Source organism: Arvicanthis niloticus, chromosome 12, assembly GCF_011762505.2.
Source record: "Arvicanthis niloticus isolate mArvNil1 chromosome 12, mArvNil1.pat.X, whole genome shotgun sequence".
Lineage (NCBI taxonomy): Eukaryota > Metazoa > Chordata > Mammalia > Rodentia > Muridae > Arvicanthis > Arvicanthis niloticus.
Window position 1 is genome coordinate 75,315,262 of NC_047669.1, and position 22,964 is coordinate 75,338,225.

At 48.7% G+C, this 22,964-nt stretch overlaps 1 protein-coding gene across 3 annotated transcripts in view; it reads right to left on the minus strand.

The window, feature by feature from the left end:
- Nucleotides 1-7,429: 7,429 nt before the first annotated feature.
- The window catches only part of Cldn14 (claudin 14), a 76,023-nt gene continuing 60,488 nt past the window's right edge, over nt 7,430-22,964 (minus strand). Inside the window, exons 1-2 of one of the 3 annotated variants that reach the window (XM_034515427.2) lie at nt 16,730-17,317; nt 7,430-8,455 (exon numbers count right to left, since the gene is read on the minus strand). In XM_034515427.2, coding sequence (XP_034371318.1) covers nt 7,656-8,455; nt 16,730-16,802 — 873 coding nt within the window. In that variant the 5' untranslated portion in view covers nt 16,803-17,317 and the 3' untranslated portion in view covers nt 7,430-7,655. Of the gene's footprint in view, nt 8,456-16,671; nt 17,318-22,964 lie in introns of those variants that run through there. The other 2 variants (XM_034515430.2, XM_034515428.2) reach the window with 2 other exon arrangements.

The following is a 22,964-nucleotide window of genomic DNA, read 5'->3' on the forward strand; positions in this document are numbered from 1 at the left end:
TTCATTGTACACACACACACACACACAGACACACACACACACACACAGACACACACACACACACACAGACACACACACAGAGACACACAGACACACACACACAGACACACACAGACACACAGACACACACACACACAGACACAGAGAGAGAGAGAGAGACAGAGAGAGAGAGACACAGACACACACAGACACACACAGACAGACACACAGACACAGACACACACAGACACACACAGACAGACACACACACACAGACACACACAGACACACACAGATACACACACACACACACACAGACAGACACACAGACACACACACAGACACACACACACAGAGAGAGAGAGAGACAGAGACACACACAGACACACACAGATACAGACACACACACACACAGACACACACACACACACAAAACTAAAAATAAAATAAATATTTAATGGTTGCATTACCTTGTCTGATTCCTTCCCTTTCTGCTTCAGGTTTGACCTTACCTGGTATCCAGCCATGGGGTAGCCTGTGGCAACAGAGGCCTCCTTTCCCGCTTATGACAGTCCTAGTAAGTGCTGAGCAAATGGGTTTTTAAGCTGTGAACGAAGTCACACATAACATAGAAGGGTCGTATGTTTGAAGGGACTTGGGGATGGCTTTCTTTACCCAGCACGAAGCCATGCTTTCAGCTGCCACAGGAATAAAAATGTATCCAGATCATCAGAATTCATGGACTGACAGAGAAAGTGAGCCAGCACTGGGTGAGCTGGGCACGGAGCTGAACAACCCCATCCTGACCCTAAGTGTCTGCCATCCACCATACAGGCTCCTGGGATGATTGCATCCCCATCACTGCCTCCGAGGTCCACTGGGGCGTGTGCAGCATACAATCTCCTCTTCAGCGGTGACCCAAGCCATCACGCTAATTCATCTCCACCAAGGCTGTAAACTGTGTCTCTCCTCCTTGTCCACGCTTGATAATGTCCATCTTTTCAATTTTATTCATTGCTGCCTCAATCTGGTTTAATCACCTTTGGTTTTGTACAAATAAAAGCATGTGATATCATTGGGTGAGATGAGGTGGGGCAGGCCTATTAGTCCCAGCCCTGGGAACGTAAAGGCTAGAGGATTTAGATTAAGGGTAGCCTGGGCTATAAGCCTTGGAAACACCTTGTCTCAAAAACAAAAACAAAACAACAACAAAAAAAGACAAAAACCAGATGTGTATGATGTGTAAATATCTTTCAAGAGGTGGGCTCTAGACCAAGGACATTCCATGCCTTCTCTGTCCCTACTCCCTCTTCATTTCCCAGGATTCCCTGCTGCATCCAACTCATGATTGACAAGGTCATGGATCTCCTACCCAAGGCAAGTGCCCACTTCCTCAGATTCCTTTTGGAGCCACTGGACCAAAACCCTCTCTACTTACTAGGCTAGATGAGAAGTCTATGCAAATGCTTCATGTTGGAAAAATGCTTGAGATGACTAAAAATTCCCAGACCTCCCCAGAGCTGGAGGCAGCTGATGCCCTAGGCAGGAGCTGGTAGGCTGTCCTGGCAGAAAGACAGCTCCAGTCAGTCAATCATTTGCCAGCCTCTGGGACAAGTGGTGAACATTTACATAGGGTTAAAGCAGTCCTGTGCTGGGCTTCTACCTGCCTGTGTGAGGCTGGCTGAGCAAGAGGAGGCTTGAGGAAGAGGCAGGTGACTAGCCTGGGGGTGTGATTTATGGGGTGACCTCCACTGGCCTTTCCCGGGCAGGAAATGGGCTGTCCACTAATGCCTTCCCTTGTCTACGCACCTGTGAACCCTGTTGGTAGTATTTTAAAATAATTTACTAGATGAAGTTCTATATTTTCCTTTGGACAGCTGCCCAGTAATAGACTTTTTTTTTTTAAAAAAATTTAGATTGCAATCTTTTCCTTTGTCTCTGTCTCTCTCTTTTGCTTTCCTTTCTCATAAGACCAGGGACTCTGAGACTTATGTATTTTCAGAGGCAAGGGCTTTACTATCCCAAGCTTCCTCAAACTCCATTCATAGCCAGAAGATGGCTTCGAACTTCTGAACCTTGAACTTCTGACCCTCCTGCCTCCACTTCCAGAGTGCTGGGTGCATACCACTATGCCCAGTTTATAGGGTGCTGGGAATTGATCCTAGGACTTCATGTATGTGAGGTACTAGCCAAGCTGTCCTGAGCCCCTGTGGTACAGCTTGAAACAGACCTCAGTGTCTCAGGCATGTGTGTGTGTGTGTGTGTGTGTGTGTCTGTGTGTCTGTGTGCTCCCAAGCGTGCACGGGCGCACACAGTGCACACACACACAAATTCTGAACTGCTTAAGTTTCAAAGAATTCCCACCTCAGGTCACAGTATGAATATAGGATGTTTGGAGAGACTTCAGATATGTTAGCTTTCAAAAGACCCAACCCATGAGAGCATTTGGATGTGCCATCCAGGAGAGAGGAGGCAGAATCGTTCAGTAAAGGAGAGGCACAGACCCGTGGCAGGACATGGCTTCCTCGAGACCCTCTGAGAGACCCACAGGTAAGAGGTTCCAGTGTGTAGCCTCAGGGACGGATGGAGGAAACTTGGGGCTGGAAGCCATCAGAGCCTGATGTGCATAGGCAGGCTGCCCTAAGAGAGGAGACAGGTCTTACTTCTGAAGCTAGGCTCTTCTTTGCTGGGCCTGCCAGGCTGTCTGAACTGGGGAGGAGGGCCCAGAAAGCCTGGGCATCTCAGACATCTCAGGACCAGAGCCAAGTTCCAGGGAAACAGATGTAGCGTTTCTCAATCCACAAGGGTGGGGCCGTAATTCATACCATGTTGTAACAATGGGTCCCTGACACACATCTGAGTCTGACTCACGCTTCCTTTTCATTCTGAAACTTGAGACTTGTGGTTTGCCTCCAAAAGAATCCACTTTGGTTAAGACCTAGTCCTAAAGATTGAGCAGGAGCTGGCATCTACCCACATCTACCCAAGGTGAGGACCCTCATAGTAAGGTGTCGAAAGAAAAAAAAAAAGGCTTAGGGGGCGAAGACACTTGTCCTGGGGTTACATAAGAATGCAAAAGAGAGGGCTGGAGAGATGGCTCAGTGGTTAAGAATACCGACTGTTCTTCCAGAGGTCCTGAGTTCAATTCCCAGCAACCACATGGTGGCTCACAACCATCTGTAATGGGATCTAATGCCCTCTTCTGTTGTGTCTGAAGACAGCAACAGTGTGCTCGTATACATAAAATAAATAAATCTTAAAAAAAAAAAAAAAAAAGAATGCAAAAAAGGGGAAGGGGACGATACTGTGGCCTGCAGTAGGAAACCCTGGGCTTCCTAAGATCCACTTCCCAGTTTAGATGGCCTGTGTAGGGGAGACCCAAGATATCACTTCCTATTAGGAGTATGCAGACCCAGCATCACTTCCTGTTTCCTCTGGGATTCAGCTGATGTCACCTTTCACTCTCTGCAGTCGGGAGCTCCACCCCTACAGCCTGTGCTCTATGAGAAGCTCCACATACCACCACCAACCACACATGTGCTTATGGGAACTCACGCTAGACTAGGACGGGCTCGCCTGTGTTGCAGCTGACATACACCCCCACCTGATCAAGGTGCAAGTCCTGGTTCAAATTCACTCTCTACTGTTCTTTTTTACTTTTAGATTCATTATTTGTGGTGTGTGTGTGTGTGTGTGCACCATGGGTATGCAGTGTCCAAGCAGGTCAGAAAAGGGTGTCTAAGCCCCCAGAGCCATAGTTACTGGTTGTATGAACTGCCTGGCGTGGATGCTGGGATCAAATTTTGGAGCAGCAAGTGCTCTGATCTGCTAAGCCGTCTCTCCAGCCCCTTTCTCCTGTCTGTAACATTTCTACTTCTAGGTCAGGCAACTTACCTGAGGTCCATCTTCCTGCCTCGGCGATGGAGAGAGAGCCCATTTGAATGAACTCTTAGGAGAGGGACCATGGCATGGTTTTGTTCTTTACCAGAGTGCTTGTCCAAGTAGTTTTTGTTTTATTTTATCTTTTGCGACAGTCTTCCACATCTCAGGCTGACTTTGAACTTGATGTGTAATGATGGTCTCTCTCTTTTCCTTTTTTTTTTTTAAAGACTTAACCGGTTTTTTTTTTTTTTTTTTTTTTTTTTTTTTTTTTTTGGCTTTTCAAGACAGGGTTTCTCTGTATAGCCCTGGCTGTCCTGGAACTCACTCTGTAGACCAGGCTGGCCTCGAACTCAGAAATCCACCTGCCTCTGCCTCCCAAGTGCTGGGATTAAAGGCGTGCGCCACCACCGCCCGGCGACTTAACTGTTTTTTGAGTGTTTTGTCTTCATGTTTGTTTGAGTGCCTGGTGCCCTCAGAGATCTGAAGAGGGTGTCAGATCTTCTAGGATTGGAGTTACAGATGTTTGTGAGCCATGATGTGGGTGTTAGGAACAGAATCCAGTCCTCTGTAAGAGCTGCAAGTGCTCTGAACTGCCGAGCTTCTCTCCAGGATGATTTTAAAGGCCTCAGCTTCCTGCCTCTTCCCAAATTCTGTGATTCCAGGCAAGTGTTACTGCACCAGCGTTAAACCCTGCTGGGCCTTAGACCAAGGGCCTCATGCTGGGAAGGAGCTTCGCCAACTGAGCCTGTGCCACCTGGTGGTTGAGAATGTCACAGCTACCTGAAGCCAGAGGCAAACTCAAATCTCCCCCGCACCCTTCAATTTCTCTATATTTTTGAAAATTTTATAGTTATACACACAGATCTTATCTGTTGAGCTCCTCATTTTGCAAGCTGCTGATTGTGAGGGAGGGACCATCCCATGACCTTCAAGCCTGCTCTTATCTGACCAGCTACCTCGTGTTGTCAGGTGTGCTGGCTGGTTTTGTGTCAACCTGACACAAGCTAGAGTCACTGGAAATGAGGAAAACTCAATTAGGAAAAATGCCTCCAAAAGATCTGGCTGTAAGGCATTTTTCAAAATTAGTGATCACCAACCCATGGTGGGGGGGGGGGGCACCCCCGGGCTGGCAGGCTGGTCATTCTCCTTCTATAAGACAGCAGGCTGAGCAAGCCATGAGGAGCAAGCCAGTAAGCAGCACCCCTCCATGGCCTCTGCATCAGCTCCTGCTTTCAGGTTCCCGTCCTGTTTGAGTTCCTGTCTCAATGTCCTTCACTGATGGACTGTGTTGTGGAAGTGTAAGCTGAACAAATCGTGTACTCCCCAACTTACTTTTGGTCACAGTGATTTGTCACAGCAATAGAAACCTTAACAAGATACCAGGATATCTCACGAGGTCTCATGGATAGAGCAGGTTTGTAGGTGGGACTGGCTGAAGGAAACAAAGAGATTCCTCAGCTCAGGGCCCCTGCCCCCCAAGCTTCCTAAGAGTCTAGAGAGGCCTGCAACATCAGGACAAACCACAACACCAGAGGCTGTGATGGCGAGCTTTGTCAACTTGACTGTCCTAGAACAGTGGTTCTCATCCTGTGGGGCAAGATCCCCCGTGGGCTGAATTTCAGGTATCCAGCATATCAAATATTTATATTACAGTTCAAAATTACAGTTATGAACTGGCAACAAAATAATTTTACGGTTGGGGATCACCACAGCATGAGAACCTGTATTAAAAGGTCGCAGTGTTAGGGAAGATTAGGAAATGTGGCTCCAGAATCATCTAGCAGATTAATTACCCGGCACATCTGTGAGGAGGTTTTGAGATTTGTTAACTGAGGAAGGACGGAAGATCCATCTGAACTGTGGGTGTCATGGTCCTGTGGGCTGGGGTGCAGGGCTGACAGCAGGGAGAAAGCCGGCTGAGCACTGGGGTTCATCTTTTATTGCTTTCTGACTGGATTCAACATGGCCATGTTCACACTCCTGCTGCCACGCTGGGCCAAACCCTCGGACTGTGGCTGGAGAGACGGCTCAGTGGTTAAGAACACTGACTGCCCTTCCAAAGGTCCTGAGTTCAATTCCCAGAAAACACATGGTGGCTCACAATCATCTGTAATGGGACCTGATGCCCTCTTCTGGTGTGTCTGAAGACAGTGACAGTGTGCTCACATACATAAAATAAATAAGTCTGAACCCCCAGACTGTAGCCACAGTAAGCCTGCACTCCCTTGAGTCACATCGTAACAGATGACACGTGTTGGCTTATTTTTCATTCCTGAGACAGGACCTCTTGTAGCACAGACTGGTCTTGAACTGGCTGTGTAGCCAAGGATGGGTTTGAACTTCTGACCTTCCAATTTCCACTTCCTAATTTCTGTGTTGACAGGTGTGCATGCCACGCCCAGTTTTATGTGGTGCTGGGGCTCCAACCCAGGGCCTTGTCTGTGTTGGGCAAGCACTCTACTGATTGAACTTTGCCTCAGTCACTGACAGGTGTTTGTTATCAGGAAAGTAACTGACGCAGGGTTGTGAAGCAATTGAGGCCTGTGGAGATCTAGGGCTTGGGTTGCGCCCATTCCTTTTGGATACTCAGTTTTACCCTTTGTGATCATGGGCCAGGGTTTCCTGGCTGAGCCATTGAGCCTCACTCTGCCCCACTGACCCTTCTTGTGCTGGGGACTCACGCTCAGCCCTTGAGTGGGTGTGTCCTCCCCACTCAAAGCCTGTGGCAGAGGCTGAGGCAGCAAGGATGTGAGCCTGGCTCTAGGTTCCCAGGCTACGGTGTGGGAGAGCGGTTCAGGGAGACAGCAGTCAGCTTTGTGGTCATGTGAAAGGACACCGGGGCTCTCTCTAGGTAAAGGAGCTCCCTAGAACCTGTTGTCATGGCAACTAGGACTGGTCACCTTAGAAAAGAGGGTAGCATATACAGCTAAGTCCTGGAGGCCAAGCACCCCTGACTGAACTTCGTGCCAATGTTTAGAAAGCAGAGATACCAGACCCTCTTCCTTTTGTAGCTTATTAAAGGGGCCGTGGCAAGACTCTTACCTGGTAAGAGAGATTGGGTATGACATGAGTGTGATCCCAGGTCCTGCCACAAGGTGGCAGAAGAGTATAGACTCTGGGGAACTGTCCTCCAACCCCCCCCTTCTCTCTCCTCCCTCCTTCCCCCCCCCCTCTCTCTCTCTCTCTCTCTCTCTCTCTCTCTCTCATGCATGCACACACAGAGTGGGGACCATTTGCAGGTAGACAGCAACATTCCCTTAACTTGGTGCTTTGTCTCCTTTTGGTCTCCCCTCTAGATTTACAGGGGCTTCTGTGACTTCCTGGGGGCACGGCAGTCAGCTTTCTAGATTTTCCCATCATGCACTAGCAGATGCTAGCGATTCCATGTCAAGGTCAGGCTCCTGATCCTTAGTTTGACTGCACAACCAGGATACTCCAAACCCCAGGGCTCGCTCAGATGAGGTTTCTACACTTTCCACACCTGAAGATGCAGCAGGAGCTACTGCAGACCACCTCACAGACCCACCTCCATTCGGCTTGTTCCTGTGAGACAATCCAACCCCATAGCCAAGCTTCCAAGACACTCTTTATTGAGCTCTCATTAAGCCACCCACATAAATACATAAAATAAATACAAAACCAACATTTTTTAAAAGTCTTTGCTTTGAAGAGCATCCTCCTTCCCTGTGTTCCGGGCTTACTTCCCCACATTTACAAAGGTCTCTGCATCCTTCCTGCATCCATCATTGGTCCTTTGGGGCCTAGCATCTCTGGCAGAAGCCCGGGGAAGGAACTCACACGTAGTCATTCAACCTGTACCCACTGTGCGCAGCTGAGGTCACTGAGGGGGCACGGTTGTCCTTGTAGGCTGCTGGTGGGCGATAGGCAGGGGCGGTGGCTGTGGTGGTGGCCCCAGCCCTGGACTGGGCCTGGTAGGGTCTGTAGGGGGCCTCGTCCTGGCAGGACAAGCAGAGCAGGGTGCCCCCGATGAGAGACAGGGACGAGGAGATGAAGCCCAGGTACAGGGCCTGGCCGATCTCAAACTTCATGCCACTGGGCAGCAGCGGGTTGTAAAAATTCTGCACCACATCGTTCGTGGTCCAGGACACCGCCACCATGCAGAGCAGGCCGGCCAGCAGGAAGAGTGCACCCCCCAGCACTGCGAAGGTGGTCTTGGCGGGTGTGCCCTTGGCACAGCGAGTGCACTTCATGCCCACTACTGCGCAGGCACAGGCCATGCCCGACAGCAGGCAGGAGATGACCATGAGCGCCCGGGCCGCCTGCAGGTCCCGAGGCAGCGCCAGCAGCGAGCGGTAGATCTGACACTGGTAGATGCCTGTGCTGTGCCACACACACTCCATCCACAGTCCCTTCAGGTAGGACACGGCCGTCAGGATGTTGGTGCCCACATGGGCTGTCCTCCGCCAGTGCGGCAGGATAGTGGTGATGAGCGTTCCCACCATGCCCAGGAAGCTAAGCAGGAAGCCTAGGAGCTGGACTGCTGTGCTGGCCATGGCCAAGGGCCTCGCTAGCTGCGCCAGGCAGTGCCCAGGTCCCCAGGGATGGATCTGGTCCTTAGGTGCCCGCGGGAAGCCTAATAAAGCCGGGGAGGAGAGGGAGGGCAAGAAAAGGGAACTGGGTTAAATATTATCTAGATGCCTTTATTTCTGTCACCGAAACACTTTTCCATAGGCAGTTGGTATGATAATTAACATATCCTGGAAAAAATGGAGGCTGCAAAGGAAGGAAGAACAGAGCTGGAAGAGAGGATGCAGGTCCCAGCAGCCTGTGCTTCCTGGAGACCCCAGGGAATGTCACGCCAGAGTTCCCAATTCTGAATATCTATCTCCCAGGACCTACTACTTATGAGAAGCACACATTTCTACCTTGTATCTACACTCTGGCTTTTCTGTTACACTTCAACCTTCCTTCTGTTTGATCAATAATCAGTAAAAACAAATGTTAACCACATAGCTTGGACTGACACATGTTAGTTAAGGTGTGTACCTATTGTGACTTAGAGAACAGCCTTGGGGGCTGTGTAGGTAAGGGGGTGACTTTCTCTGGCACCTCAGAAGTAGGTCAGAGGCTGTTTTTGAATTCAGGCCTGATGTGACACCAAGCTTGCTGACTCCTGCCCAGGGACAGGATTCCAAGTGGCCAGGTGCTTAGATGCATCTGACAGGGGTCTAAGTCCTGCTTTCCTAGTCACAGAGACTGCCCAGGATAGGGGACTCTCTCAAGCAAGTCAGGACAGTCCCCAACTGCTCCACGTTGCCCAGGGTCCGAAGTGTGGAAGGTCTAGGCCTACATGGGCTTCCTGGCTGAGTCCTGACCTGAATTCTAGGCTGTCCCAACCCTTCCTTGTCAAGGTTACCCATTAAAGACTGTCGGAAAGCTTGACTGCCTGAGCCCATAAGGCTTGGTGGTGGACCAGTCTGGGGAGGTCTAGGTGTATTTATGGAAAGCAAAAGGAGCTAATTTTAGAAATCACTAGGTTTTGCTATTTTTAAGTGAAGGATTTTCTAATTTAAGAAGTGTTAATGAGCTCCCAACCTCCACCTCCAGATTCCCCATCCCCCACCCCCCACCCCCATAGCAGCAGCATCTAACAATACTTCCCGGCTTTGCTTCCCACTTTAAAGCCATTCATTCAGTAGAAAACATTAACGAATGCATCTCCTTGGAAACCACCTGACTCTCCTCCTGCACTGTTGCAGAAGGCTCCATCCACCCTTCACTGCTGTTTGCATAGGAAGGTCCTGCCTCATGCTGGCCAGCATGCACTGGACTGGACCGAACTGTCCAGGGCTGACTTTGGCTTCCCTGTGGGCTACTGTCCTCCCCCCAGCCCCCCACAGGCATATGGAGGACTGTGGAAGCGTTTGCTAGAGAGACAGGAGTCCAAGGCAACGTTCTAAAAGCACTCAGTGGTCCAGGGCAGGGCTGCATCTACAAGGTGAAGGTGTTGGGTCTTGCAGGGGCTGTGTGTGTGTGTGTGTGTGTGTGTGTGTGTGTGTGTGTGTGTTGGTGGCTTCTCTGCACCCTGAGGAGTTTTAGAGACAGTCATTACAGTTCCATATTCTCTATAACTTTACCTGTCAGCCTGGCAGGCACTGACAGGACTCCCAAAGCCATTCAGTCTCACACATAGTCTGTGAGAATCACAGGCAGGTAATTACTCAACCAGAACCAAATGATCTGATAGTGTGTACTGTGCTCATTCAGAAAAAGTGGCCTATGTCCTCTCCCAAGTCACACATTAAAATGACATGTTGTCGCTCAACCCCATCTAGGTACACAAGTAAAGAAAACTCCTTTTCCTAAGAAGAAAGTGTGTGTTGGTTAGATAAAAGCCACTCTTTGGGGTACAAGATCTACAGAGGTCATTTCTGCTTCGGTAAGGTGCCGAGAGAGCCTACAGACTCTGTGGAGACCACAGAAAGTCACCTGGATCACAGGAACTCTCAGCCTTTCCCTGGACCATCTTCTCACTACTTAAATTCTTTATAAATACAGATTAGGGCTGGCAAGCTGGCTCAGTGGGCAAAGGTGCTTGCTGCTAACCTGACAGACCTGAGTTCAATCCCTGGGATCTAAATGGTGGAGAAAAAGAACCAACACCTTCAAGTTGCCCCCTGATCTCTATCTGCATGTCCCCCAACATATATGCACACACACACACACACACACACACACACACACACACACACGTAACATACTAACTTAATAAATAATTTTTAAAGTGCAGATCAACATTTTAAAATGAAATAACCAAATTTTAGTTTTTAAAAAAAGAAACTCAATTTTCATAGCAATTTTTTTCTTAGTTGTGTAGGTTTACGAGGTTATTTTTCATTTTTCAAAAGTCTGCCCTACAAGGACAAAGTATAAGATCAAAGAAAACTAAAAGAAAAAAAATATATATCCCACTGATCAATGCAAGAATTTTTTTTTAGTGTTAAATGACTATTAAATACTAATAGCCGTGCTGTTGTTGTAGGGAAGAAAGCTTTCTAAAGAAGATGTTATGGGTTGAACTATATCCCTCCAAAAAGATATATTGAAGTCCTAACTCCCAGGACCTCAGAATGCCACCTTCTTTGGAAATAGGGAGATTGCACATGCAGATGGGACATGCGGGGAAGGGGCCAGGCCCTTAAACCAAGATTAGTGTCTTTGTGAGAAGATAAAGAGAGGGTACTTGTGGAATGACACATCAAGAAGCCCAGAGTGTTCCAGAAGTTTGGGGAGAGTCTTGGGAGCAGGCTAGCCCTCAGCCCTCAGGAGGATCACCCCTGGGGAGCCTAGGTCCCAGACTTTTGGAACCAATCTCTGTTTTCTTAAGCATCTCTAGTTTAGCCTCCCCCTGCCCCCCCCCCTGTCCACTCAGCTCAGGAAGTTAGAGAGACACACTCCAGTCTGAAGACAAGAGTGAGTCTCCTCCAGAACAGAGTGCTGGAGATTTGGTGGCTTCGTGCTTGTCGCTGGTATGTACAAAACAGCCTCTACCTTCTTGTCCCTAAATGTAGAAGACAGAAAATGAGGAGACCCATCTGGGAAATCCCCCATGTACCTGAAGTTCGAAGGCAAGCCCTGTCTCACCAGCCCATACAGGGATTAAATGGCTAGGCTTCTCTACGTTAAAAATAAAGAAATAAGGACTAAGCTTAAACCATGACGGGTTTGAGACTAAGGTCTGTGCTCAGGGTGATTGTCTATTTTTCTTTCTCTTTTCTTAAAAAAAAAAAAGATTTATTTATTATGTGCATATATGTGCTCACACACACACTGTGTGTGTGTGTGTGTGTGTGTGTGTGTGTGTTTCCCATAGAGGCCAGAGGGAGTCAGATCCCTTGGAACTCGGTTTACATAACTGTATACCCCTGATGGTGGAGTCATCTGCAAACCAGTCGGTGCTCTGGACCAGTAAGCCATCTTTCCAGTCCCCCCACTGGCCCCTTGACAGTGTCTGAATAACTGTCAGTTTTCTTAAATCAACATGTCTTGGTTTCATAGATCATAAAAACCCAAATTAGGGGCGTGGGCCAGGTGTGGGTGAGCAGCTGCCCAGTCTTTACCTTGGAAATGTAATAGAGCTCTGTGGGGGCCTTTAGTTAGGACCCCGATCAAGACAGACAGACAGGTGGGTGGGAGGGAGGGGGAAGAGAAACCCCAAACCCAGCCACAGGACACATTTCAGCCAGGCTGGAAATCTCCAGGGATAAGACAGCACAGCGGGTCTGTAAATTCTGTGAACCTCTCAAAGGTATTCATTTGAATACTGAACTAGGGCCATTGGCCACAGTTACAAACGTGGTGCCAAATACAATGTAAGGCAAAGATTTATCGATGCTAAGTAAAATCCCGTGGAAATTGTTCCAAGGCCACCCTCAGCAAACGCATCTTGAGCCCCGGTGTTCAAAGCTTCAGTGCTCAGACAGGCAGCTAAGTTACCCCTAAGACGACGGAAGCGCCGAGCGCTCTCTGTGTGCCGACTAATGCTTCCTTCCGTCGATGGTGGATTCTTAGGCAATCTACAGTGTGCATTTTGTTATTCTCATTTATGGGTGGGAAAGCTGAAGTTTAAAGTGATTTTAAGCGACTGGGCTAATGGGTGGGGTGGGGGTGGGGCAAATCAAAGAAGAAGAAGCACGGTGGTCCTGGACCGGGAAGAGCGTGGGTGCTCAGAGGCTGATGGGATTGTGCCCATGGCTTGGCTTCACAGTGAGAAACTAATGGTAAGAGTGGGCCACTGGACAAATGGACCATGAGGACAGACAGCATCAGAACGATGCAGGGCCATGGCTGAGGTGGGTGACTCTGGATGTCTAGCTATCTGGCCCAATGTTATTTTTGTGTCCTTGTCATAACATAATGTTTGGGGTAAGGTTAACATTTAAAGCGGTAGGAGGTTTCTTTTTTCTTTTCTTTTTTTCTGTTTCTCTCTCTCTCTCTCTCTCTCTCTCTCTCTCTCTCTCTCTCCCCTTTCTTTTTTGGAAGGGTCACAATTCACATAGCTCAGGTTGACCTCAAATTTACTCTGCAGCCAAGGATAAACTTCTGACCCTCTAGACTCTACCCGACAGTGCTGGGATTTCAGATAGACCTTACATGCCTGCCTTACGTGGTGCAAAAGACTGGACCATCGAGTATGTTAGGCAAGTACTTTACTGGCCAATGATACTTTGATATACGTACTTTTAATTTTCAATTGATGTTAATTGATTAATTTTGTGACAGGCTCATAAAGCCCAGGCTGGGCTTAAATTTGATTTGTAACCAAAGATGTCCTCGAACTTCTGATCCTCCTGCCTCTGTCTCCTGAGTTTGGGCTCTACAGGTGTTCAGTACCACACCTACTTTGTGGGCTGCTGGACCTCAGGCCTAGGGCTGTATATGCCAGGCAAGACTCTTCAAACTGAGCCACATCCAACCTTTTAATGTACTTTTACATGTTTAGAAGTTTAGAGTGAACTGGGTCAGTGAAGCAATTTCAGGCTATGAATGATGAGAATTTACTGGTCCAGAGAGAAAGGCAGCATGCGACCCTGTGGCTTGTCTTTCACACGTATGCTGTGATCAGGCCGTGCACAGTCTCTGAGGTACCCCAGATGCTAGAGGTCACCCTTGCTTGATTTCAAGCAGAGCCCATTTCAGATAAAAATGCAGACCCTTGTTCAGGAAGCATTGGGTATTTCAAGATGGCAGCCACAGTGCTCACAGCTAAGTGAGCATCTCAGAGCTGGCTGGCTTCTTGGAACTGACCGCACACATCGGGCACACAACCCTGCTTGTGATGGTGGACCTAGGAACTGGGCACTGGGGTTTTCCCCTAATAAACAGACGAAAACATCTGGCTGGGAGTTTGAAAGAAGCAGGGGACGCTCTTGCAGTGTTCTGTGGTATAAAAATATGGTTTCATATGCTTATTTTTTCTTAAGTGTAACCTGGATACCTCTGTGAATAGAGTCCAAGGAGGAGCCTTGCAAAAACAAAGCTGTTGCTTGTCTCCTGGGCACAGGAGCAGCGGCCAGTGGAAACAGACCTGGGTTCCTAATCATAGTTTTCATATCTCTCTTGTCACAGAGAAGCTATGGGGTCCCTGTGACAGCTGACTTATTGGGAGTGAAGCTATAGCCTGCTCTTCCTCTGTTTTAGTCACCCAAGAGGCAAGACAGGAGAGGCTGCCTCTGTTCAGAATTTGCAGCCACCATCAAATGGCCCTGGTGGAAGTTCCCCATTTGTTGTTGCTGTTGGCTGATGCCCCTTAAAGCCCATGGTCCTGGCAGCCACATGTCCTGCAAGCTCTGTGGAGACTCACTGCCTGAATAAGAAATACACAGACCAAGCGGAAGGAGCCGGGTGAAAAGCTCCAAGAATCACTCCTGAGCTGGCAAGATACACTGCCCGAGTCTCAAGAAAGTGCTGGTACAAGGTTGACTTTAATACTTCTGTACTACAGAGAATCTTTTTCTGATATAGGCAAGAAAACAATTAAAAAAAAAAAAACCCGATGAACATATTCAACTTCATTGATTTTTAGCTACATGCATATGGGCATGCATACCAGCACACACACACACACACACACACACACACACACACACACACACACACACACCGGGCTGGGAATACAGCTTAGAGGGTAGAAACACTAGCTGCATATGCCTGAGGACCATGCAGACTCTGATGCCTGGAACCCACAAACATCTGGATATGGTACCCTGCATCTGTAATCCCAGTGGGAGGGAGAGACAGGAGAGGCTCCCTGATCCAGGTAGCCAGACTACACAGTGCAGCATCAGAAACAAGACATACCCTGCCTTAACAGAGTAAAAGGTGAGAGCTGATCCCTGAAGGTTGACCTCTGACCTCTACATGAACAACCTGCCCCCAAAGAATAAATATTTTTAAAAGTGGAAAACAAGAAATATTTATTAGTAATTTAGATGGTGACTTTTGTCAACTTGACCTGCCCAGAAACCAACATTGGAAAAACTCTGGATATTTCTTCAAGAGAGTTAGCTGAGGGAGGAGGAGTCACAGGAAACATTGGGAGCACTCTTCCAGGGGCCGGGAGCACTAACCGAATAAAAAGGAGCGAGGGAGTGGGCATCCAGCATCCAGCCCTCTTCCTCCTGACTGTGGGTGTGTTCATGTCCTTGTGTTCCTGCTGCAATGGCTTTTCTGCCTCAAACCTGAAACCTTTTTTTTTTTTTTCTTCCTTGAGTTGCTTTGGTCACAGCAACTAGAAAAGTCACCAGGACAGTAATATTTTCATGGCACCCAAAGAAGAATTTACTTTTTTCCCCCTGTGTGCCTCATGAGACACTGATCCCATTGCACAGATAAGCAAGTAAAGTGCAGTAAGTTTTCAAGACTGGTGGACCACAGGCATCTAGATAAGGATGGAGGCGGGCACTGCCTCCCACCTGATCGCAGGCAAACGGCTCAGCCTCCGTGACTCACACCACCACCCTGAGGCAGAGGCTTCCTCGGCTGTGTAGAAGCTGCTGAGATAATACAGTAAGAACCTGTAAGCCCAGTTTGGAGCACACCTGCAGCTGCAGGGAGCACGGGGCTGAGGTTCGATCATTCTGATAGATAAGGGACAGGGAAGCTCCAAGCTCACAGGCAGGCTGTCTCAGATCCAGGTGGAGACCTCATGGCTGAGCCTCTAGTTCATCAATTTCAAATCAAAACCCAGGACCAATGGATTTAGATCCTCAAAAGCATAAGAGTTAAACTTCTCGGTGGGAATTAAAAGCCTGAGTCCCAAATATCTCCCAGGTCTGGAGACCCTCTCAGATGCTAATCCCAAGTCCCTTTCTATTTTGCTCAGGGTCCTGTCATCTGTTGTAGGAAGATTATGGCTGCTGATGAGGATGTGGGGCTTAAGGTGGTTGAGAGTTTTATATAAAACTGCATAAGATTTCTCCTCTTTATAACATTGTTAACCTTTATTAAGAGAGAGCCAAAAGCCTGGAGACGTGACTCGGTCAGTAAAGTGCTTGCAGTGTAAGCTCGGGGCCCCAAATTCGATGCCCAGAACTCACATCAAAAGGCAGACATGGTGGCCAGAGCTTAAAATCCCAGACCTGGAGAGGTGGTAGGTCCCTGGGCTCTCTAGTCAGCCAGCTCACCAGTTGGTGAGCTCCAAATTAAGGAGAGACCCTGCCTCACACAATAAGGTGGAACATACTCAAACACACATCCTCATGATTACACACACACACACACACACACACACACACACACACAGAGAGAGAGAGAGAGAGAGAGAGAGAGAGAGAAATGATGGGTGGGTAGATAGATAGACAGATAGACAGATAGACAGACAGACAGACAGACAGACAGATAGGACAACCAAACTCTTGTATTCCCTTCTCCCAAGTGGATATGTGTGAGCTCGAGGGCCGGGGGCCCAGGCAGAGGTTCCTGTGAGGAAGTGGATGCTCTCAGGGCAGAAGTTATGAACAGAGCTGAGCTGTGCTAGTTCCCCACAAGGAATCAGAGCAGACAGAGCCAATGGTGATAGATTCTCCGGCTGACAGAGTCTCCAAACATCCTGATTCAGCCCTTGCTCCCAAATTGAGACCCAGGAAGTGAAAAGAGAGCTTTGCCCAGATACCGTGGAACCAAATTCCTGCCCTCCCTATTTCCTCAGCAGCTTGGCTGCCGTTCACTCCCAGTGTCTTAGGGTCCCCCTAGACACCCAGGCTCAAGGACCACAATGACTCCTTCACTTGGAGAACGTTCTCTTTCACCAGGCCGCTGACCTGCCTTCCAACTTATCCACCCACACACCTGACAGGCAGGGCCCACTTTGAGATCAATGTCTGCCAGCTGCAGCCGCTTCACTCACACAGAGAACAGCTCGAGTCCCATCCACCTCGATGCTCTGACTCAGGTAGACCAAGGAGGCACAGCAAGGACATTGAAGTCTTCTAGCTTTGTCTCATCCGCCAGATGTAAGCTCCAAGGTTAGGGTGTTTGAGAGACAGTTGTCTGGTCAATTACGGTCTCTGGGTCTCTGAGTAGGGCCTGCGTGGGCACATGTGCCCTCTGGTTAGAAGATTAACTAGCCGGTGCACCCTACAAAGTGGCCCTGCTGAGGCAAACATTCAAGACCAACCGGAATGGCCATATCTGTGTTTGGAACAAGAATGCTGAAGATGTAGACACATGGCCGTCTAGTGGGTCCCTGTGGCTGGCAGGTGGAACCTCTCCTCTCCTCCTACTGTTCTGCGTCAGCCTTTTCTGACCTCCCTGTTTTGGCCTTGTTGGCTTTGCTGGTCACCAGACTCCCGCGCCACAGCTGCTGGCCACAGTGACGCGTCCATCCTCCGAGCTGTCCACCTGACAGTTGGCCCCACGCGACTGTGAACTTTTCCTTGTTGAGTAATTTGTTTTCCCAATCCCGATGAGTGCTGAGAGGGAATTGTGAGAAAGGAGCAAATTCTCTTCCCGGCCATTTTTACTGTAATGCCTGAGGCACGAGTCAGGTGACGCTGTAGGTAGGAACTAGTAGGTCAAGGGTCATGTTGCTGAATGAGGGATGGGGTAACCGGAGTCAATAAGACTCAAAAGGAGAAGACAGCCTTCTCAGAAGGTAGGAGGGGGCAGCCTGGAGACCTCAAAGTGGCACAGGGACCTGTCCCTGCCGGGCAAGCCTCCAGGCCCTTCAGGTGTCTGGAGTGTGGTTTCTGGGACACCAGGGTGTGCTGAGAACCACTGAATTGTCTTTCTGGTTGATTCCGTTAGGTCTCTATGTTACTGAACCGAGGTGTTCAGACACCTTCAATGACACTCTTAGTCACTGGGGCTTTAGAGGGGACACTGTGGAAAACTGTGCTGGGCAGATGGCTCTGGGCATGGCTGGACAGAAAGGAAAGGGGTCTCACAATCTTCTTCATGAGAATGTCTCTCGACAAAACCCCTCTCATTAGGCCCTGCCTATCAGCTCCTGATAGAGCCACCCTGAAGACCAAGGCTTGATGTGTAGAGACAACTGGTCCTTGGAGTGGCAAGGTTTTGCCACATATTTTATATATATGAAAGGATAAATATAAAAGCATTGGAGGAAGTTGTTGTAAGGCATACTGTGCGCTCCGTTATGAATGGATACACCCTCCTCCCATCCGTTCTGCCTGTGGCTGAGAGCCAAAGAGAGAACTTGGGAGAATGGGCCACATTAGGACTTTAGGTCATGACTGTGAACTTCTGGCAGTGACCTCTTCTTTCTCAGCCTGGTGCTGTGGGAAGACTCACTCAGCCTGCAAGCTCTACAGGCAGAAGTGCCCACAGCCTGGTGCACAGCAGCCTGCCAGGTTGCCTGCAAGGACTGGTCTGGGTTGAGCTTCTGCTACACCTGTTCTGAATACACACCCTGCCTCCTGATTGCTAGTTCCCTGACACATGTCTGCTAACACCCAGCATCACACCCGAGTGTGCCTCGGATGTTGTAATTATCTGAGCATCCTCACATGGATGGCTTAACAAGGTGTGTGCACAGGAGGAAGCTGCTGTTATCGACAGTCATCTTGTCTGGTCGTCTTCACCCAAGGCTTCCTTCCAGACAAGGTCTGAGCTCCCCCTCCTCCGTTGCTGTCTTAGCTGCCAGCCTTTGCAAGAGCCATCAAAAATGGCTGTTCTGAGAAAGGGTTTTGAGATTGGGCCCTGTATCCAGGCACTGGGCAGCAGTCCAGAATCGGTTGTGTGTCCATGTATAGCTATCAAGGAGTGTTCTGATAAGTCTCCTTGTTTATGCCCAGCTATGAAGCATGCCTGTCACATCTGAGGGGCTAGCAGGGCTTTGCAGGGGCCACAAACTTCTAAAATATTTTGGTTGCCACAGGCTAGAAAGCACAGGGATCAGCAGTTGCCACAGGCTAGAAAGCACAGGGATCAGGAGGAAGGCAGAGGCATGTTAGACGCTCTCAGACACCATCAGGGCCCACATGGAGGTGACTACTGTGAATTATATGAATATTCAATTTAATATGTGTATAATCAGGTTTGTTTGTATCCTGCTCTGCCCTTTCTCCAAATAAGCATGCTCTCTCTCTCTCTCTCTCTCTCTCTCTCTCTCTCTCTCTTTCTCTCTCTCTCTCTCTCTCTTTCTCTCAGGCAAGTACATGTGTAAACTTGAACATAGAGATGATTTTGACAGGGGGCTGGAGAGATGGCTCAGTGGTTAAGAACACTGGCTGCTCTTCCAAAGGACCCAGGTCCAATTCCTAGCACCCACATGGCAGCTCATAACTGTCTGTGACTGAATTTCCAGTGGATCTGACTCCCCCACAAAGACATACTTGTAGGCTAAACGCCAAATGCACATAAAAAAAAATAAACAAATTATCAAGAAAGAAAGAAAGAAAGAAAGAAAGAAAGAAAGAAAGAATTGGACTTTGACAGTGGCAAAGCCCAGTGATTCTGAAAGTTCCGGGTACATAAGGTAGGAAGAAATACTAAAGCCGAGGAGGCCCTGCTAGTATTAGACCAGAAGGCTGTGTGCCTTTACCGTGTTTGGTTATAAAGCATCAGCCAGGAGCTTTTGCAGCTTTTCCAGCAAGCCAGTTAGGGATCCATGTGACCTTGGGCCACAAATCTGGTGCTTAAAGGATGTTGGGTATCTCTATGAGCTGTCCTCACAGAGGGGCCCATGGCTTAACCAGGAATCTCCCCTGTTCTATTCAGAGAGAGGCTGCCCAGAGAATAATAAGCCACACACCCAGCTCGTAGAAACAGAACAGCCAGGACTGGGTGTACCCTGGAGTTAGGAGAGCAGGGACAGGAGCCCAGTGACCCCATCATTTTAATTGCCAAGTGCGTCTGGACCTTCCTGTGTCAGCTTCGTGGCAGTTTGTGTTTGCTGAGGATACAGTGCAACACAGGATCCTAGTGTTCTCTCATAGCCCAGTAATAAAAGCCATCTGCCTGAAACCTTGTTTTGGAGCAAGAATGGGTATGAACAAATAAACGAATGCTCGTAAAAACAGGAGATGGGCTGCTTCAGAAGCGGGGGACAGGCACACATGTTACCGGATGGCATTGCCGGAGGCTGGGGACTTCCAAAGATCAAAGGTAAGGGCCATTGTCAAAACACAGACACGGAAATAAATGTGGTTTGTGTAGGAGGGTGAGTCACATGATCAGGTCTGACCTCTTCCTAGAACTTGTGCCATACCTGGGGTCCCACCACTTTAGGAAGATCAGAGACCTGAAGCTTTACCCACAAATCCCTGCAATGAGTCGATGTGTGCATACCCCTCCCTGAACTTACATCTCTGCAGAACTTTAGAATGTGACCTTGTTCAGAACCAGGGTCTTCGTAGATGCAATTAAGAAGTGATAAATTAGGAGTGGTGGTACATGCCTGTTTCCAGCACAAGGGAGGAGAGAGGAGGGAGTAGTCTTGTCTGAAGCCAGCCTGGTCTACATGGTGGATTCCAGGCTAGCCAGAGCCACACAGCAAGATCCTGTCTTAATAACTTTTAACACTTTTCTGCATCAGCTGATACAACTCTGAGTCTTCTCTTGTTGCCACTGTGGTAAATTACATTGATTGGTCTTCAAATATTGAACCAATCTTGCATCTCTGGAATAAATCCCATTTGATTATGGTATATAATATATAATAATATATTTGGTTAGTATATATTTGTTATATAAGATATATAATATATTTAATATATGTTATTGATATATGAAATACATTATAACATATATTTGAATTGGTATATTATATACGACACTATAATCAAATGATATATATATATATATGTATATATATACATATATGAATTCTATTGACAACATTTTAAAGTGTTTTTAAGTAAGTTAGGCTTTCCAGTTGCCCTTATACCTCTGTAGTGTAGAGGAGTTTCTCAGATGCCCTAAAGTGGGCATAGCATACATCCAAGAGTCTAGCTGGCAGCAAATGATTACAAGAAGTTGACCTTGACCAAGGATCGAGTGAGAATCCCACTGGCATGTCAGAGAATTACATATATGAAAATCCCATTGTACCAGTCCCTCAATCCTTGGTCTCCAGCAGAGACACTGGGTAGAAGCCCAAAAGCCGGACCCAGCCCACAGGTCCTGGATGTACACCTGTTGACGTGAGCGCACTGGCTGGCATGCGCACGCGGGCTGACATGCGCACAGGCACCCAGTGGCTGAAGAAAAGAATAGTCACATTAATAGCTTAGATATGTGACAGGCAGGTGGGTAATTCTAAGACGGTGGATGCTCTTAGGAGATTTCTATGGACCCGTGGCTCACCCTTTCCCACTTTGGGATTTGCAGGGGACGGCTGTGTGGAGATCCCCGCAGGAACAGCTCCGCGAGAACAGCCCTGTGTAGTTGGTTCTCTCACCATCTTTACACAGGTTCCGGGGACTGCATGTGAGTTGCCAGGCTTGCGGAGCCGAGTGCCTTTATCCACTGAGGCTGAGTCGTCTCTTCAGCCCTCTTTTTTGCTTCAGTGCTGACAATTGAGTCCAGGGTTTTATACATGCTAGGCAGGTGCTCTGCCACTGAGCTACATCTCCGTACTTAATCACCAGAAACGTCCTCTAGCTTCTGGAGGAGGCGTAGAGAACTTTACCTCGTGCACATCCTACGATATGAACTTAGAAGATCTGCGGAAGAGGGGAGTACAGCCCGGGGAGTGACAGTCACTGTACCCGCTGGATTCTGCTCCAAGGATTCGCTGCTGTTGGAGTGGACGTGGACACTGGTGGGCTCCCTGGGTCTTTATCCTAGCAGCGCTGTGCCCGTCCCTCCTTCACTCTCTGTACCCTTGCTCCTGACCTTCTGCTCTCTCTCAGGTCCCCCACATTAGTTCCTGTGGCTACCTGATAATCATCAGTCCTTGCTTCTGGTGGATCTCACCATTTTCTGCAATGGCTCACAAGTGGTAATATTGCAAGGTTCTGGGAACGTCATAAATGTGGGGGCACGTGTCAACTCAGTGTATCTCCCTCCCCCTTCCCTGAGTCTCAGCGGAGCCCAGCCTTGCAGCCCTGCCCATCTCAGGCCACACTCATCCCCGGAGATTTCTCTTCTGGTGTAGAATAGATTGGGGGGTGGGGGTAGTTACTGTCAAAAATCTTTTTTTTTTTTTTAAATCTATTAAGCCAGTCTTTCCTTCATCAGGTCTACACTACAGTACCTAAAGTTTTCAACCCTTGCAGCTGCCTGTGGCAACAGTTGCTCTTTCTTCTCCTGTGTAAGGGGCTTTCTCTCCTCTTCTAGTTGGCTCAGCAGGTCTCCCCTAGTGTCACTGAACTGAAGAGGATTCCTCTAGCTTGTTTCCAGGTGGTGGGGCCGTGAGGGAGACTGTGGGGCCTGAGAGGAGACACTGGAGGAGCCTCCCTCCCTGACTGGCCTGCTGCTTGCCCACCAGGGCTGCACCCACACCCTGCCTCCTTCTTCTGCTTTAGGGCATTTGAAGGCAGATGCCACGCACGGCACTACCATGCTTCTGCCCCCAGCACAGTCCAGATGCTGAGAATATTTTTCATGTAGCATCTGTACAGAACAGCCCTTCTGCATTATGGGATGAGTTCCTGAAGGGGTTACCCAAGAGGGAGTGAGTCAGGGGACAACACCAGAAACAAACAAGACTGGAAAACACTGCTAGTACCCAAGTTCAGGGTGGAAATGTGTCCAAGGCTTGCATGTTGGAGTCCGTGACATGTACATCTGGGGCCTCAACCCCTCTTTCTGAGTCAGGATTTCAGGATGTGAAGCTGGGAACCCACCTTCACGTCTGCTAGTGTAGTGATTCTTACACTTGGTGAAGTAAAAGCAGCCACCCAGACACAGATAGTCAGTAGTCATCCCAGCTGTGGGTCAGCTGAAGACAGAACTCTGGCTTCTTACAGGACACAGAGCCCCACTGGCAAAGCCACCAGTGACTTCCTGCATCCTGGGTACTCAGTTGTCAGGCCTGCTGCCCCATGTAGAAGGGTGTTTTCACAGAACCAGAGGCTGGCCTATGAACCTGAGGGTCACCAAGGCTTACCAGGAGGGCGGAGCTGAGCCCAGAGCCTGCCCCAACTGCATACAAAGCTGCCTTTCCTGGTTGCCCT